At 50.8% G+C, this 17,537-nt stretch overlaps 7 protein-coding genes across 7 annotated transcripts; 5 read left to right on the forward strand and 2 right to left on the reverse strand.

Annotated features, from left to right (window-relative positions):
- Positions 1 to 599: 599 nt before the first annotated feature.
- ATNIH1004_004076 (rhomboid family membrane protein) lies at positions 600 to 2,286 on the forward strand (the record flags this gene model as incomplete). The annotated part of the gene is made up of 3 exons (XM_033568748.1): positions 600 to 1,074; positions 1,137 to 2,152; positions 2,212 to 2,286. 3 exons carry the CDS (start codon positions 600 to 602, stop codon positions 2,284 to 2,286), a joined length of 1,566 nt encoding a protein of 521 aa, XP_033427554.1.
- A 635-nt stretch (positions 2,287 to 2,921) lies between these two features.
- Positions 2,922 to 4,575, forward strand: PFA3 (DHHC family palmitoyltransferase; the record flags this gene model as incomplete). The annotated part of the gene is made up of 2 exons (XM_033568749.1): positions 2,922 to 3,120; positions 3,194 to 4,575. The coding sequence occupies 2 exons, from the start codon at positions 2,922 to 2,924 to the stop codon at positions 4,573 to 4,575; spliced, it is 1,581 nt and encodes a 526-aa protein (XP_033427555.1).
- A 320-nt stretch (positions 4,576 to 4,895) lies between these two features.
- ATNIH1004_004078 (ubiquitin-conjugating enzyme E2) lies at positions 4,896 to 5,813 on the forward strand (the record flags this gene model as incomplete). The annotated part of the gene is made up of 1 exon (XM_033568750.1): positions 4,896 to 5,813. The coding sequence occupies one exon, from the start codon at positions 4,896 to 4,898 to the stop codon at positions 5,811 to 5,813; it is 918 nt and encodes a 305-aa protein (XP_033427556.1).
- A 101-nt stretch (positions 5,814 to 5,914) lies between these two features.
- On the reverse strand, positions 5,915 to 11,957 carry ATNIH1004_004079 (putative TFIIIC transcription initiation factor complex subunits Tfc3; the record flags this gene model as incomplete). Its single annotated transcript, XM_033568751.1, has 5 exons — positions 5,915 to 5,922; positions 6,159 to 10,025; positions 10,096 to 10,540; positions 10,604 to 11,715; positions 11,891 to 11,957. 5 exons carry the CDS (start codon positions 11,955 to 11,957, stop codon positions 5,915 to 5,917), a joined length of 5,499 nt encoding a protein of 1,832 aa, XP_033427557.1.
- A 957-nt stretch (positions 11,958 to 12,914) lies between these two features.
- ATNIH1004_004080 (uncharacterized protein) lies at positions 12,915 to 14,243 on the forward strand (the record flags this gene model as incomplete). Its single annotated transcript, XM_033568752.1, has 6 exons — positions 12,915 to 13,107; positions 13,186 to 13,304; positions 13,365 to 13,426; positions 13,480 to 13,505; positions 13,570 to 13,919; positions 13,992 to 14,243. The coding sequence occupies 6 exons, from the start codon at positions 12,915 to 12,917 to the stop codon at positions 14,241 to 14,243; spliced, it is 1,002 nt and encodes a 333-aa protein (XP_033427558.1).
- Positions 14,244 to 14,904: 661 nt separating this feature from the next.
- Positions 14,905 to 15,660, reverse strand: TAE1_2 (N-terminal protein methyltransferase; the record flags this gene model as incomplete). Its single annotated transcript, XM_033568753.1, has 1 exon — positions 14,905 to 15,660. One exon carries the CDS (start codon positions 15,658 to 15,660, stop codon positions 14,905 to 14,907), a length of 756 nt encoding a protein of 251 aa, XP_033427559.1.
- Positions 15,661 to 15,861: 201 nt separating this feature from the next.
- ATNIH1004_004082 (SET domain-containing protein) lies at positions 15,862 to 17,456 on the forward strand (the record flags this gene model as incomplete). The annotated part of the gene is made up of 6 exons (XM_033568754.1): positions 15,862 to 15,996; positions 16,076 to 16,648; positions 16,703 to 16,760; positions 16,817 to 16,879; positions 16,929 to 17,040; positions 17,102 to 17,456. 6 exons carry the CDS (start codon positions 15,862 to 15,864, stop codon positions 17,454 to 17,456), a joined length of 1,296 nt encoding a protein of 431 aa, XP_033427560.1.
- Between the last annotated feature and the right edge of the window lie 81 nt (positions 17,457 to 17,537).

Consider the following 17,537-nt stretch of genomic DNA (forward strand, 5'->3'; position numbering starts at 1 on the left):
ACAGCCCACATACTAAATACTACTGCTAGTATGCACTGAAGTGCCGAGTGACAAGTCGACCAGATCGCGGCTGACGACGATCGGCGCCCAAAAATAACTAGTTTTCGTGGCCCGCAAAAACGCCTGCCTAAACCCAACCAAACCATCTTCATAAGTTCACATCAGCCATCTCTTTCTCTCAGGCTTCCTTGGTCTAGTTCTCTCGTTCTTTCCGACTGTCTTTAAATTCGGACCGTCTTGGTTTGCTCGACGGATGAACTAGACGTACCCTACCACTTCGGACATTTTGTCAGTCTCTTTCTTGATTGTGTTTCAATTAGTGCCCACTTCGGCACCCCTTTGTGTCAGCCGTCTCCCGCCTCAACGTGGCCGTGCAAATTGCAAAGCGCTGCTAAGATTTAACTGTCGTGTCGCTCGTTTTAATTAAGAATCGTCGACCCCGGTGGTTCGATACCCCACCAGCAAGAGACTGACTTTATTAATCTTGTTTCATCATCTCAATTATCACCCTTCCCTTCCCTCCAAACATACAAAGCCACTCCTTTTCCTTCCCCCTCCCGTTCTGTCCCCTTTTTCACCACACCGGCTGTCCATTCAAGATGGCAGCCCATGGCTACTACGACAGTGGATATGGCAACCACCCACCTACATACGACCAGACCTATCCGCCGATAGATCCCTTTAGTCGACGATCACCAGCGCCCGAGTACTCCGGCGCCAGTGTGAATCCGTATACCGCGCCCGACTCCGATCCGAACCACCTCCGCTACAGCCAACAGTCACTCAGCTCGGATCAAGGACCCTATGTGGCTGGTGGGAGACTGAACGACCATGATCAATATGCAGAGAATATCCCCTTGAAGGAAAACAACCAGTATACGAACGGCCCTCCGCCGGCGGGGTGGATGCACCAGCCGACGCAATATCCGCCGCCTGAGATGATTGAACCGCCAGCTGGTCGAGCAGGGCGCAAAAAGAAGAGAATGGGGATGTTCAAGAAGAAGATTCCGTGGGTGACATACCTACTCACGTTGGTCCAGGTCGTGGTTTTTATCGTGGAGTTGGTGAAAAGCGGTAGGTGGCATGCGAGCGAAAATATTACATTCTTAGATGCGTTGAGCTGACTCGAGATGTAGCGCAACTGACCGGTTCGCCGATTCAGACGAAGCCTCAGATTAATCCGATGATCGGTCCGTCAGCATATCTTCAGATCAGCATGGGTTCGCGGTACACACCGTGTATGAAAAACGTCAATTTAGTGCAGAATTCCCCGATTGAGTTCAAGATGCCCTGCCCAAACACCACGACAAACGAGGTGCAGTGCACGTTGTCCGAGTTATGCGGCTTCAGTGGGGTTCCGAACCCAAAACTAAATGGATCTCTCGAGGACGAGCCTCAACCCAACCAATGGTACCGGTTTATCATCCCCATGTTCCTTCACAGTGGATTTGTGCACATCGGCTTCAACTTGCTGGTGCAAATGACCATGGGAGTCGATATGGAGAGAATGATCGGATGGTGGAGATATAGTTTGGTGTACGTGGCCAGCGGGATCTGGGGCTTTGTACTCGGTGGCAACTATTCGGCGCCGTTCATGAGCTCTTGTGGTTGCTCTGGGGCACTCTTCGGTATCCTTGCGCTCTTCGTCTTGGATCTGCTGTACACGTGGAACGAGCGGCAATCCCCGTGGGTGGAACTCATCGTCATGGTGCTCGGGGTGGCTGTTTCTTTCGTCCTAGGCTTGCTCCCCGGACTCGATAACTTCTCCCACATTGGGGGCTTTGTGATGGGTCTGGCCCTAGGGCTGTGTATCATGAGATCCCCCAACGCTCTCCGTGAGCGCATCGGGCTCGCTCGCAATCCATATGTGGCCATGAGTGGTGGTGCTGGCTCGGTACCGGCTGGGGAGAACAAACCCACGGCCAGTGGCACTAGCTTCGCCACCTTCTTCAAGGGCAAACAGAGCGGTTCATCGTCCGAACACTTCAGTCCTTTGCACTTCTTCAAGGGCCGGAAGCCTTTGTGGTGGGGATGGTGGTTGGTGCGGGCAGGAGCTCTGGTAGCCGTTCTGATAGGGTTTATCTTTCTAATTGTGGACTTTTACAAGTATCATTCGTCGACTTGTTCATGGTGCAATCGACTCAGCTGCCTGGTAAGGTTCCTTGCTCTTTGATTGTTGTCCTTTTGCTAACGTCAACACTTCTCTTGCAGCCAGTAAATGGGTGGTGCGAACAGGGCATGAAGCCTTTTGAAATCAAAAACACGACTACGACTCATAATAACTAGCGTTGAATTATTCGTTTCTTTGGGAGCACGCCTGGGATGGAGTCATTTTCATGTTTATTATCACCTTGACGACCATGTCCTTTGTATCTTGCATACCACACACATGTTGCATTATTTGATAACCCCCTTTAGTATATAGGTTTCTCGGTTTAGAATGGATCAGTGAATTTATTGATATTGTTCTTAATCTTCCAGTTGATTTATTTAATTTTTTTTTTTTTTTTTTACCTAATACTGAAGGTGCAAAAGTCCTGCACAGCCACGTCCTAAATATAGTTGGGGTGCGGGCGTAATTCGTGTGGCGCCTGTATCGTAATCATCGCCGATGAGATGAACGATCGACTTCGTCCTCGAACGTCAGTTTCAGTCTCACTTTCTCCTCGTCTTTCCTAGTTGCTAGATTCATAAGTCGGACTTGCATTATCGGCGCTTATTTCCGCTTGACTGTTGCCTGCGGTCCTCTATCGTTTGGATTCCACTCTGCAGAGCCTCTCCCTTCGTCCCATCCTGCCTTGGAGCCTTTCCTCGAACACAACCCAACCTGAGCATATCGAGGATATGGTACATGGAGCAATGATCTAGGGTCCTATCCTAGCTCTCGAGTGGCCATTATCTGCACTGACCGCTCAATAACAATGGCAACGCTGGCCGCGTCTCCTCCATCATCCTCGTCCTGGCCGAAACGAAGACCCCGAGCCTGGGCTCTCCGATGTGAGCGCTACTGCTGTGCAGCCGCATCCTACTTTCCCCTCGCATTTGTTTATAGTCTCACGACATGGGCGGCTTATGTGGAAGCTAGTATAAGCCTGAAGCCTTCGCAAAGCTCTTGGATCGGTAGGTGTCTCCGTCTTTGATGGATCCGTTGACTGCTCTGGCTGGATATTGATTACTTCCGGTGGCTCTCTAGGTTTGCCAACTTCGATCCTCGGCATATTTCTCTACATATGTCTTAATGCTTCGTATACAGTTGCTGTTTTCACAGATCCCGGATCCCCCTCCTCGTCTGCCAAAGGAAATAGTCGGCATCAATATAGCGCCCTACCTGTGACCGAACTTCCCGAATTTACCGCATATACCGTGAGTTCGACGGGCGGGTCCCGATATTGCAAGAAATGCCAGTCTCCCAAGCCGGATCGCACCCACCACTGCTCTACGTGCAAACGATGCGTTCTGAAAATGGACCACCACTGTCCGTGGTTGGCGACCTGCGTCGGGCTCTACAACTACAAAGCCTTCCTCTTATTCCTTATCTACACATCGCTGTTCTGCTGGGTGGATTTCTTCGTGGCATCGATGTGGATATGGACCGAAGTGATCAATGACACCCGGTATATAGATACAATTCTGCCGGTGAATGTCGTCCTGCTGGCTATCCTGGGCGGCATCATCGGGCTGGTATTGTCGGGATTTACCGCTTGGCATATCAGTCTCGCCGTTCGTGGTCTGACGACGATCGAGTGCTTGGAAAAGACACGATATGTTTCACCCTTGCGAAAAGCGCTGGACCGCCACCGATTCCCGCATCATAGCAGTGGTTCGGGGGACGACCCCAACAGCTTGACCCACCGTCTTCAGGATTATGGAAACCAGATCCTCGACGCCCATGCCAATGCGATCCCGGGAGTGACACGGCCGGAGGAAGGGGAGGAGCGGGCCTCTCCACCTACTTTGCGGTCCGCAGGGGACGACGGCCGTACACCGGCCCAACAAGCGCTCTCCCGGTCCTACGCGGAACTGGAAAGAGAACGTGAACATGACCGATACCAGGCCTACCTGCACGAGCAGGATAATGAGAAAATGCCCAACGCATTCGACCTAGGCTGGCGCCGGAATCTCCTCCATCTATTCGGACCGCGACCACTTCTCTGGCTGGTTCCGGTACGCACGACCACCGGGGATGGTTGGCACTGGGAACCGAGTGCCAAATTCATCCAGGCGCGAGAGGAAATCCGACGACGCAGGGGGGAGGAGGAAACAGAACAGCAGGAGTGCCATCGGGAGCTGTACCAGCGCAACATGAACAACAGCCAGGCGTGGGGAGTCGACGCCCAGCCGAGTCAACCACTGAATATCTACCGGGAACCAGAGCGACCGGACACAGGAGTCTCGATGAAGACGCTGGCTCCGATGTCCCCGCGACCTCGACCGGGGGAAAGCGATGACGAAGACCAGGTTGAGGAGATACAGAATCTGCTACCCAGCCAGGGCAGTACGAGACGTGCCTACCAGGCGGGTGACCGGAGTCAGGATGCCATCAGCAAACCTGACGAATGGCGGGACTGGGAATGAATGATTCGTATTTCGTTCTATATCTCATCGTATTGATAGACGTGTGGGGCGTGTCCTTGACTGTATTAGGCGTTGTATATGATTATGTATGTAGTTATGTATTCTTAGTTATTCTTAAGGCTATTTCGGAGAATGAATGAGGATTGCGAGATGTGCCTGAAATTCCAGGCATATAAAGACATCATCGAAACGGACAACTTTGTCGATCATCTTATCTCGATCACCTCTCTTCATCTCAGTCATCTACATCTGAAGCCCATGTGTCTCTACTAGACTTCCAGCCCAACCAATATCTAAGAGAAAAAAAGAGAAAGAGGAATATGACCCCCTCCCTCCGCCGCCTCATGAAAGAGGCCTCAGAACTCACCACTTCACCATCTCCGCATTTCTGCGCCCACCCCGTCGATGACACAAACCTATACGACTGGCACTTCACACTGGCCGGACCCCCTGCACCCTCCCCCTACGCTGACGGGATCTACCACGGCCGTATCGTCCTCCCGGCAACGTATCCGCTTCGTCCCCCTTCGTTCCGCTTCCTCACCCCCTCCGGCCGCTTCGAAGTCAATCGAGAGATCTGTCTCAGCATCTCGGGTCATCATGAAGAAACGTGGCAGCCCGCGTGGGGGATCCGGACGGCCCTGATTGCTCTCCGGAGCTTCATGGATGGTGACGCGAAGGGTCAATTGGGTGGGTTGGATGTGTCGGATGAGATTCGAAGGGATTATGCTCGACGGAGTCGGGGGTGGTGTTGTGATGTTTGTGTCGGTGATGGTGGTGGGAAGTCCAATGAGGAGGTCTTGAATAAGTGGAGGGAGACGTGTCGCCTTAAGGGGGTTTCTCTGGATGATGAGAATGATCAGAATGATGAAAATAAAGATGAGAAGTTGAATGATGATCAACCAGAGGTCCAATCAGAGGTTCTACCACAAGTTGAACCGGATTCAATACCGACATCAGAGCAGGTATCTGATAATAGACAGCAACTGCCTGTCTCTCCAATAGGTGTGTCTACACCTGTACCTGCACCGACGCCTCCTGTGTCAACAACACCAGAGTCCTCGACCCAGACTTCAGCACTGTCACCGTCACAAACACCAACACCGACACCGACACCGACTTCTCATCCTGACTTACCGATGCAGCGATCATACGATCCCTGGCTGGATCGAGCGATAGTTGGGGTGTTGGTTGCACTGGTGATTATGATTCTTCGTCGGATTGCGAATGCAGAATAGAGTAGTTTATTTAATTCTGGCGTTGTACGGTCAAGTTTGGATAGTTATGTACCTAGCAAGCTAGGTTTGAATTACGACAAAGTTTATCCAGCAGAGATTATCTACAATCCTGTAATGGACATAAGTAGATAAAATAGATAGATAGATAGACATGATCAACCCCCAAGTCCTCATAATCCAGGAACAAAAACGATCATGAAAGAACAAAGAGAAAAATGAGAATGAAAGATGAAGATCAATTGTACTATGAACAAGCATGACTGACCATCCACCACCATTCTTTTACCATCCATCCTTCCCCCATTTGTTGCATCACTCCTACTGTCCTCGTCCACTCCAACACACGTTCGACCTCCCACGCTCCCAGACACGGTTTCATCATGTTGGCAATTCCCAACGCGTTGATCCCCGGTCGCGTCGCTACACAGCCCACCACGGCAACCAGCGCCAGCTCCCATAGCACCGGCACCAGTTGCCCGTGGATGTCGTACCAGAGAGGGATCTTTTCCGGGACGTCGTCCGCCGAGTCGACGCGAAGGTTGGGCACGCACGGCGGTGGGATGCTCGCCGTCTTTTCCTGGATCGGATCCCCATACACATACCTTTCCCGGGTCGGCCGCACTTCGACGGAGAACCGCAGTTTGTCCTTGTCTATCAGCCGCGTTAGATATCCGCCGTCGGTGAGGCCATACTTGTCGCGAGGGGGATCGCGCGGCGTGAGGATGATTCGCCCCTCGGCAAAGAGATTGATCATGGCGAGGATGTCGCCGTCCTCGGCGTTGTATGGGACGTCGAACGTGCCGTGCTGTTGTAGCGCTTGGTCGAGTACCTGGGTTTTGAACTGCGCAGCCCGTCGTAGCTCCGCAGCCTCGATGGACCGTTTTCGTCCCAGCACTTGCAGGAAATGTTCGCTAATGTCGTAGTTGCGGCCGGGGGCGTCCCGGCCCTTGTTGACCATGTACAGCACTCGTTCCGTGATGAGCGACTGCAACGCCTTGCCCACAAGGTCGTCCCCTAATTGTTCGAGGGCATCTCGCGCCGCAGCTGGACGATATGTCCCTTCAGGTGTGACGACATTGGCCCGGACCCACGTCTTGGCCACCTCCAGGCGTGCCAGTTCCATCTGTCGCGCGGTGGTCCTGACCGGCTGGTCAGCCAGCGGGGTGGCGAAAGGTACCCCCGCGAAGAGCGTGCGCCGTCGGTTGATGGTGATTCCGTGGCTGCTTTGGTAGATATCGTCCAGCGATGTGATCGGCTCCTCCCGGATCTCGAATACACTGTCGAATTGCTCTCGGGTGGCAGGAAGGTCGGGGAGCCTTCCGGACCGGGGAGTATCTAGCTGTTCGTATGCCCAATTCACAACCCATTCCCAGTTGTAGCTGTCCAGGTCGTCGTAGTTAATAGGAGGTACCTGGTCGTTGGCGTACGCTTCGATAAACCGCTCCTCGAAGTCGCTTAGCATCTTAGAGATCTGCAACCGATTCCGACTAAGGATCATCTTGGCACGGTCTTGGATGAATTCCGGATCATCGTCAGGGAAGCAACGGGATACCAGGTTCCAGTCGACCAGCCGCGCGTCGTAACCACTTGCGAGGCTACGGACAACGGCAATCGCCACCATCACTCTCTGTACAAGCTGGTCCGGCAATTGACCAGCCATCCGGTTTCGACGAATGAGCTGCCGTGAGCCAGACGGTGCAGGTGTCTGAGGCCCAGCTGCCTCGCGCTGTATCAGTTGGTTCAGGCGGCGGTTCCGTCGTGCTATTTCTAGTTGGGGTGTCTCTTCGGGTGTCGTTGAAGCTGCAGATTCTGGAACCGAGGGCTGGAGCGTTGGGGGCTCGGCTGGTTCCTGATGCTCTTCCTGACGCTGCTGCTGTTGCGCTCGCCGTCTTGTGGTCTTCGGCTCGGGGGGTGACGCAACTGGAGGCTCGGCCTGGTCACGATCGAACCGTATATCACCCTCGATCGGCGCACTAAACAAGTTCGCCACCGTCTGGTTTATATACGACGCATCCTCGGGTGTCTGGTTCTGAAGTAGCTCTTCATTCTGGAGCTCCCATCGGAGAATGACGTTGGTATCCAGGAAGAATTTACGCGACCGAGGATCGGTCCTGTCTGAATAGTTCACCGTGCGTCGTCGTGCCTTCTTGAATAGTTCATCCAGAGACTTGGGCAGTCCGGGTCTGACTTCAACCTCCTCCTTCTCCTTCTTTTTCTTCTTTTCCTTCAGAGACTGGGGCATATGCAATGACATAAGCCCGGCATAGGTCGAGAACGTCCCCGAGCCTTCATGAAAGACCTGTTTTGGGTTCATGAGCATTGCATAAGGAGTCATGGAGGAGATTGGGATCCAGAGCCGCTTCACTTGGCGGCGAGGAATTAAACCGCCAGGAGCAGTAGTCCGGTGTCGTCGTGGAAGACGCCCTGAAACCTCACTGCTGCCGCCGGGGCCGGGTCGAGAGATCGAAGTCAAGCCATACATAGCAGAGTCGTCCGTGGAGGGACGTTGGATCGTCATGAGTCGCATGGGCTTCCTTGGGCTGTCGGTTTCGGGCTCCAGTCTCTGCAGCAGTCGCCTCTGAATACTGAGGCCTTTTCTTCTCTCCTGAGCCACAACTTGGGCTGGTTTTCGGTGCAGTTGGACGGTGACTCCCGGTTCGACCGGGATCTGAGGGATGGGTTTGAGATCATCGCTCGGCATGGCTTTTCGTCCTCTCTTGGTCAATGCCCGATCGTATTCAACACTGGATGGAATGTAAATCTGCCGAGGGTCGGAAGCGAGTATGTTCTTCTGCATCTCTTTGAGAAGAGGGGCGTCCGGATCCAAGTCGGTCTTGCTGACTATGGCCTTTGTCACCATGATCCCTTTACTGTCTTTGCCACTGAAAGTATGCTGACGGAGCTTGCCAGCATCCACCATGTGTTTTACCGTCGTCTTGATCGTCCGTAGGTCAGGCCTTTCTTTGTATTTCATCTTCAACCACGCGGTAGCAAATGGGTACCACAGCTCTTTGCCGAGAGGAAACGCACCCCCGGCCTGCTCAATGATGTCCATAATAATCTTTCTTCGCAGAAAATACACTGATCCCCCTTTCTCCTGTTTTTTGGGATTTTGTTGCGGGCCTTCCGAGGTGTGCGCAGCAAGAGGGTGCTTCTCGCCTGCGTCGTGAAGCCCATCGAGATTATTTACCGCTACTGGAGTCTCCAACGCTGAATCACCTGGCTCCAGGAAGTTCTCCGGTACAGCTCCGTTTGCACGTTCGATACTAGAAGACTGTCCGGACAGTCCATTAACATGTTCGCTGGGGGTGTAATTATCAAGATCCATCCCGGATGGCTGCAAACTTTCACGCGGCTCTTCCATGACGGCTGAGCTGTCTGCTTGTTCAATGTAACCAGGCATCTTCGATGCAGTAGTTGGCATTTTTGGGACGGCTGATGTTGGAGACTCGATTTTTCTACGTTTTGATCGCCTCATTGATGAACTCTGATCTCGCACTTCATGCACATTCCTCTTATGGTTCAGGTTTTCAGACCCCTGAACATCACTCGCAATAACTTCAGGTGGATCGACGTTAGCCTCCATCAGGCGTCGCTGCTTGTGTGTCCTTCCTGCTGCTGAATCGGATTCCGCATTGATCGATGCACGTTGTCGTAAGTTTCGTTTGGTCCCTCTGGTAGGAGTGGCTTCTGGGAGTTCAGAACGGGCTGTTGATGGTTTCAATATAGTCTCTGCTCCGGGTTTTGGCTCAATGCTCTCAATGCTCTGCGCTTGTGGAGTCTCACGCGGAGTACTAATGGTCTCATGGTCTTCCTCTGCCCTCTTCTCCTGCAAAAACCAGGGAAAAGATGCCAATCCCGGCGATTTGAAGACAGCAATTCGACTAATCCTTGGGCGGCCTTGTCTCTTCCCAGCCGGTCTCCGTCGCCCACGTGGAGTAATATACACCCCAGGTTGAGAACGGTCTATAAGTAAGACGCTGTACTCAGTCCAGGTTTCGTCCAACCCAAGTGCCTCGAGTTTCTCTTTCTCGGACATTCCACGAAAGCGATCTGGGTCATCCTTTGGCTTTCTGTAACGTCTGCTAGGTGGAACATCTTCCATTTCAATATCAGATATATCCTGATGTTTGACTTTCGGTCTGCTCGGTGTAGCGTATTTATCTCGCCGAGACACCTCCAGGTTACTTTTTCTGTCCCCAAACCGGATTCCTAAAGCGGGATCGGGAAGGCATCAGAAATCAATGTCACTAACATAAGGTTGAATTTCTCTTAGACTTACCGTAAGTATTCCCTTCCAGCTGCACAGCTACGGGATCGGTATTAGTGCAACTGTAACTGGCTGGTCTAACAACCAAAATGCACTCTAAAAGCGTAGCGTTCCCATTCTTTAGTAACTCCTTGGCAGGAACAGCTACAGAAAATCCATGTTCGTTGAGCTTAGGTACAGCGTCGACCGGTGGTACTTTGACATGATTCGACTTGGTGGTTTTAGGGACAAATTCCACAGCCTCCCATGTCGATCCCCCTGCATCGACAATCTGGCGGAAATTGTTTGCAGAGTAGTGGACATAGTGAGTAATCGTTCGGCTGAGGGCTGTGTCTCGTACAATCGCCAGTTGACGTAGATGTAAAGGTTGGGACAACTGCCAACATGCCACTAGGCGAGTAAGAGCATTCTCCAGTGGCCTGCGGAAGAAACCCCCAAAGCACGTTCTGAGAATATCCTAGATGAATTCGATAAGCTCAAGCTTGCACCAGCTTCACCATTCATGTATGATATGACTCACGACGTTAGTAATACCAGAAGTCCCTGCTCTGTCCACCGTGTCAAATATCAGATTGTGAATATTCTGCTCGGGATTCCATGCAGGGACCATTCTACCAGCCTCCTCCACGTCCTCTTCTCTCTTAACCATTGTTTGAGGGCCACTGAGAGACGAAGACTCCCTCCCTGCATCGTTGGGTTCCACATCTTCATCAAGCTCCACACTATCCTCTTGTCCCAGATCAGTCGTGAGGTTCAGACTGAATTCATTGAACATTTCAAAATCCCGTTGTGTCGGTTCTCGTATGAGCATTACACAAGGGTGGTATTTGTTCATAGTGTCGGCATACTGTGACAAAGCCTTGACTCGTTTTAGGACACCTATGCGCTCAAACTTGCGCACCGAGCGTGAGAGGACTCTCCACCGCCAGTGGTCAGCAAAGCCAAGTAGGTTCTTGAGGTCGTTGCGAGAAACGATCTTGTATTGCCGAAGAATCTGGAAAAGCTTGTCGGTGAATTCCTTAAAGTCAATCACATCAACACCTTGTCTCCCTTCCGGTTGCTGATCAGAGCTACCTGCAACCGGTGCATTATCTGTCTTTCGAAACCTGCGCAATGTGCATAGGCTAGTCCGGGCAGCTTTTATCTGAATCGCTCTTTTGTCGATGTATCCTTTCTGCTGCAACATGTCCGTCCGTTTAGGAACGGACCGCTTGTCCTGGCCACTCAGTTTGACCAGCTCAGTCTGCACGATACCGGCGGACTTCCGAGACGCAATAATGGATAGAAGAGCAAACTCTGTCAAGAAGACCTTATTTTCGTCCCGTTCATGGCCAGTGATTGCAAGCCATGTCCTCTCCTCCGATACGAAAACACGCATCGGAGTTTGAGATGAAACCTCGGGCGACTTATCATTTCCCTGGTCATGTTGCATAGAATGCTCTACGTCGGCAAGGGTGAGGTGATTTCCCTCTCTGTTCTTGCCAACAGAGACCTCTGGGTTTCTTGTCAGCCAAGACCACACCTTTTCCTGGAACCGTCGGTCAACGGTGTGCTTGCGATGAGACGACCCATCTTGAGCAGCCTTGGCATAGAATGCATGAATGAAATTCAAGATATCCGCTGGAGAGGCACCTGGGATTCGTTAATCTGCGATACAAAAGCCGCTGTGTGGAACAAGAGGCTGAGCCTCCTGCATGACACCCTGCGAATGAATCTGGCTGGGGGTGGATAAAGTAGGCTCTCGCGTGGTGTCATGGCGCTAAAAGTTGGATGCTGCACAGGATGCAGGGACATAAAATCAACTGACCTTGATCGCCGCAAAGCGCAATCTCCCCCAGCAGAAAATCAATCAGATCTCGTAAACTAGGGGCCATTGTATCTCCATGGCGGGAACCATGCCACTAGATAATGAAGCGAGAAATTTTTCCAACTAGGAAAAGGCTTCAAACCATTGCCTAGACAACCGGAGAGTTGCTTGCAAGAATAATTGCTTGTTCACGGTCAAGAGACAATAGCGCGGTTCGAACTATCGTCGTGGAGCAGAAATTCGAGGTGAGAGAAAATCTGAGGTGGGGTGGCGTGGTGGCACGTGATTAACTATACTCTTTTCTTTTGTCAGCTCTATAGACTAAGCCTAATGGGGAACTAACTGTATGTAGAACCCACTGCTGATCTTGCCGTTCGTGGTGATTTTCAACCCGATTTGTCGTTCCATATTTATGTCATAATGCATAATTTATGTATGTGCTCGGCATGAATGACTACTTCGAATGATAGCTAATAATTCTTTTTGGTAAAAATGGAATGAATTAAAGTATCTACTCTGTATAGATCATCCACCCCACCTATGGGAAACCATTAAGTTTTTCGACGCATCAGTGGCGAGTTCCATTGCATGACCCAATTATGTATTTCCCTGCTCCCGCCACAGCAGAACACTCCCCAATTTCGCACTGACAGAATCTAGAAAATAGAAGAATATACCCGTATACATTACTAACATCTCTAAAGTCAATGCGACGTGGAACAGTGCCAACATTCGTGGAGAGTCCGTGGAATCCAGGCTGTGCAGGCCGATGACATCATGTACGTTACGTCAAGCCCTGACCCGTGATCGCCCAAAGGAGGAATCGACAAACTCAAACTGGAACCAACAAGAAGCCGTCATTTCCGGCTGGAATTTTTTTTCTGCAGTAAAACGAGTATGAAAGGTCCAGACTCGCCACGGCTATTATTCCTCACCAACCGCAATATGAATTACCCCCCTGTATGACTTCGAACTCATAGCATTTCACTCCATCCATCCCATCCCGAATACCGCCAACTACTACATGGCCACGCAGATGGAGGAAGAAGGAACGGCCAACACATCGACCTCAGAGCCTCCTCCGCTACCTTATTCGCTGCGCACCCGAAAAAAATCCATTGCGATTTTCTGGACATTGTTCATTCTCGATGCGGCGGCTCAACCTATAGCCTTGTACTGGGGGCTCTGGTTTGGCACCAACCTCTCCCATAACATCGGTACGTTTCTTTATTTGTCTTGTATTGTACATCTGTCGTTTCAATGGGGATGTACACTAATCACAATTCTTCCGACAGTGTTTAGCATTGTCACTGCGTCGTTGGGAGGTATTTCGGTATTCGAGTACTTCTACCGACTATACAATCTCTTCCGGAAAGACTCCCGAGCCCGACCACTGAATGCAAGGAAATCATGGGTAAGGTTAAATTCGAATAATTTTTGCTCAAACATAGTGGGGGCTAATTGGTGGCCATAGCTGGATTTCTTTCACATCAATTTCACCATCGTCTGGTTAATTCTGGCAGTGGAACTGATAGTGTAAGTGGTACAACCATTGTTCTTTTCGCGGTTGGCAGCTAACGACAATTCAGCGGAACGGTGGTTGAAGAGCCGTACGGTACGACCTTTCATCGTGCCCGTCTCATAGTAAATCGTCTCTAACCATCAGATACCCCATACAGTGCGACTCGTGGCTATGGTACTGCCCACTGTAATGTTCTACTTCGGCGGTGTTTACTTGGCCTTGGATATGCTCCGAATATGCGGTTTCAAAGCTCCTTTCCGAATATCCTCGACGCCAAAGGGCTCCGTGATGCCTACCGCCTTGTATGTCCTCATTGAAGATGTTGTCGCTGTCGACGGAGGCGGTGGTCAGATCTATCGCTATGCGCTTCGGATTCGTTATCTGTCGAGTCCTTACTTTCGACGGATGCTCTTTCAAATGAATTGCTTCTGGGCTGGGGGGTCTATTATTTTTGCTGCCGCTATTACTGCAATAATCTTCACCACGTCTCAGCCAGTTGCGTTTACCGTAAGTCCCAAGGCTTTTCTCACTTGAGTAGAGCAAAATTAGAAATGGTGGAGCACTAACATGCTTTCACAGTTGGGGTGGTCATTACCCTTCGTATGGGCCGGCATTTGGACACTAATCACGATTCCCTGGGTCCAGAGCGACCTCCGTCGCGAAAAGCAGGCTTGGCAGGAGAACCGTGGGCAAGGAGGCATACCATATACAGATGACATCAGTGCACCCAGCGATCAAACCCGACTTGAGACACTACCCCAATACTTGCCGTGGGTTCGAGAAAAGGCATCAGCACCGCCAACGCCGTGCGATGGCCAGTCGAATCTGTAATCACGGAGATTTTCATTAACCATTTTCTAGATATATCCTTACAACTTGCTTTTGAACACAAATGTTCTTCCTATACAACAACGCTCCGCCCTTAAGAGGCATATTTCATAAACTATTCAACCGCTCAATAGTATGAGGACGAAGATAGCCGTATTCCTCCATCGGAATTTGTTCTACAGCAGGAAAGGATTGACGATGACATGTTCCATACGTGATGTACTCTAATGTGCCGTATATAGATACCCTTGTGTTAACCTTTTTAGAATGTATGAATACAGAAGCACAATGCACTTTCTACCTGCAGGATGCCACAAGCACTGATTTGAATATCTATATTGGTTGACTCGTGTAGGAGCTTTCCGTATGAGGGGTAAATGGATAATATACGATAACCCTAAAACTAGAGGGAAGCTGCGTAATAGGTACTGCGCAGTGTAACACTTACGGCTAGAGACGGCAGCCGCACGAAGTGAGGATGAAGAGCGCGTCTGGGACGTGTGCGTCCGATCAGCCGGTTGCGTGGCAGATAAGGGAGGAGTCGAGGATTTTCAACGTTTGTCTCAATCGGTATGGCGTTGTCATTCACAGGGCTTCAGCAAACGTAGACAAATCTGAGGTCCCTTCACATAGTCATGAAGCGAAGTAACCAGCGGTAAGTACTTCAGCTCTTTGGTCGCAAAGCATAGAATCGAACGGGTAAAAGCTTGAAATTCTTCGGGAATCCCAACTGCAGCTCAGATGTAATCACCGTCATGCCAGCTTCGTTGAATATGGATCTGAATTTCTCATCCGTCCTAGTCACACTGCTATCCTCATCATCATACATATCATCACCATGAGGATCAGTCGACATATTCTCCTTGACCACAACAATCCCCGTCTCGGTCAGGGCCCCCCGGCAGCGTATAAAATACTGCAACAGCTGAATATCTGTCAAATGCCCAACACAAAACTGAGTCCAGATCAGGTCATATTTTTTGTCGGGATTCCAGCTCTCAATGCCCAGGGTATAGATATCCCCGACGACGCCGGATCGCTTCAATGCTCCGTCGTGCAAAACCTGGGTGAATTTCGCAACCGGCTCTACCACGTCTGTCACTTCACAGACATGGCTGAGAAACCCTTCCGTCACGCGTCCGACACCCGCTCCGCAATCCACCGCCAGCTTGAGCTTGCCCTCCGTCGGACAGGACGGAATCATCCGTCGGACCTTGGCCAGGAAGGTTTTGGATCCTCGGAGATCAATGCGCGAGTACCAGGGGTAGTTGCCGAGCATGGCTAACATAGCGTTGGAAGTGGCCGGCACACTATTCCAATATCTGATCGAGGCCGCATGGTCGATATTGGAGTCGGCGGCAGCATTCGTTGATTGACTGGAGGACTCGGCGAGCGCACCAGTGGCACGTTCCGAAGGCATGGTCGGGAATTGCAACGCGAGGGAGTATGTCTTGCTGTCGCATCGGAGCTGGACCTTTTTTCCTAATATTTTTCTGTTTCTGCATGGATGGGATTATATAAGCAAGATCAACATTGGGTCTATATGATTGGCGGGACTTCATGAACGTCCAGAACGACATGTCTCTCCCTGGAGCAGCTAAAAATCTCTAAATCATCAAAGATGGATGGCGCACTGGGTGAAGAGCACCTGAATTTTATGCAATGGGCTGTTTCCAACGGGGTCAAGATCAACGGTGTGGCACCAGCTAGGTTCCCCGGTCGACGATTGGGGATGATCGTTACTAGAACAATAGAAGTAAGTGCTAGTAATGCCGGCCACAAGTGCTTCACAGTGCCCGAATACTTTCAATGGTTAACTTGTTATCTGCGCCAAGGAGGGTGAAGTCATGCTCTCGGTTCCTCTAGCTGTAATGCTGACTATCGACTCAATCCCACCACGGTTCGTGGATCGGTTCCTGGGGGGATCCTCCATCCATGGGATCCTTGCGGCGTTTCTCACACACGGCGATGGGGATACCCGTGAACGGCTAGAGGCCTGGCAGAAGACTTGGCCCAGCTTGCAGGAATTCGAAGACAACATGCCTATGCTATGGCCGGAGCACCTTCGGGCATCGCACTCGGTTCCCAAAAGCTCGTCGCGTCGGAGCGTCCTTCCTCCTTCTATCTCAGGGATGTGGAATACATTCAAGAAAATCCCGGTGAACATGGGCTATGAAACGAGATATCAGGATCTACTTGCGCAGCAGGAGAAACGTTTCAATGACGCGTGGGGGGATGTTCTCTCGGCGTTTCCCAATACGGATTGGAAGACGTTTACGTATAATTGGCTCATTGTGAACTCGCGTAGTTTTTATTATACCTCGCCTGGTAAGGGCGAGCCGGAGGATTGGAATGATGCCATAGCGTTGGTTCCTTTTGCAGATTACTTTAACCATGAGGATGATGCGGTTGGTGCATGTCTCCATCAGTAATGGGTCTTCGCTTACGCACGGATCATATAGGCTTGTGGTGTCAATTTTGACGGAAGGACATATACGTTCACAGCGACGAGAAGATACGGTAATTGTGGAGTTGTACTTATCGTACCAATGGGTGATAGCTGATGCCAGATGCAGAGCCAGGTGAAGAAGTATATATGAGTTACGGACCACATTCTAATGACTTTCTCCTGGTTGAATGTCAGTCTGCCCTAATTATTGGTAGCTAGCATTTACTGACGAGCTCCAGATGGCTTTTACCTCGACGTGAACGCGTCAGATTCCATATACTTAGATGATATAATCTTCCAGAGCCTCACAGCTGAGCAGAAGAAGGAGCTGGTGCTTCGCGAATATTTTGGGTGGGTATATCTCCACGATGGATCTCTATAGTCGGATTGTCTCTCATTTTTTGATTAATAGCAACTACGAAGTAACGGCAGAAGGCGTCAGCTCCAATGTGGAGCTCGTCGCATGTTTGAAGTATATGTCTCTCAGGGATTGGCGAAAATACATTCTTGGTCAGTCTGATCGGAACGTCGATCCTCAAAAGACCGCGGGGATAATCTGTGACTGGATCCGTACCTACCTAACGGAGAGCGAGGTGACGATCAAAAGTATCCAGAATGCCATGGACAACATGCCCGTTGCGAGTGGCAACGCTGCCATTTCGGCCAAGCAGGAAAGGGAACGACTGAATATGGTTCTTGGGAGATGGATTCAAATTCGACATTTGTGTGGCAAAGCACTGAAGAGCGTAGGACCAACCTCAGCATAATAGACTGGACCGGTCCCAGAGAGTATGTGATATGATTTCAACGTGATTTCCATAGCATGGAATCAAGTACAGTGATTAATC

This window comes from Aspergillus tanneri (assembly GCF_003426965.1).
Source record: "Aspergillus tanneri strain NIH1004 chromosome Unknown AapTan_3_pilon_pilon_pilon, whole genome shotgun sequence".
NCBI classification, from domain to species: Eukaryota; Fungi; Ascomycota; class Eurotiomycetes; order Eurotiales; family Aspergillaceae; genus Aspergillus; species Aspergillus tanneri.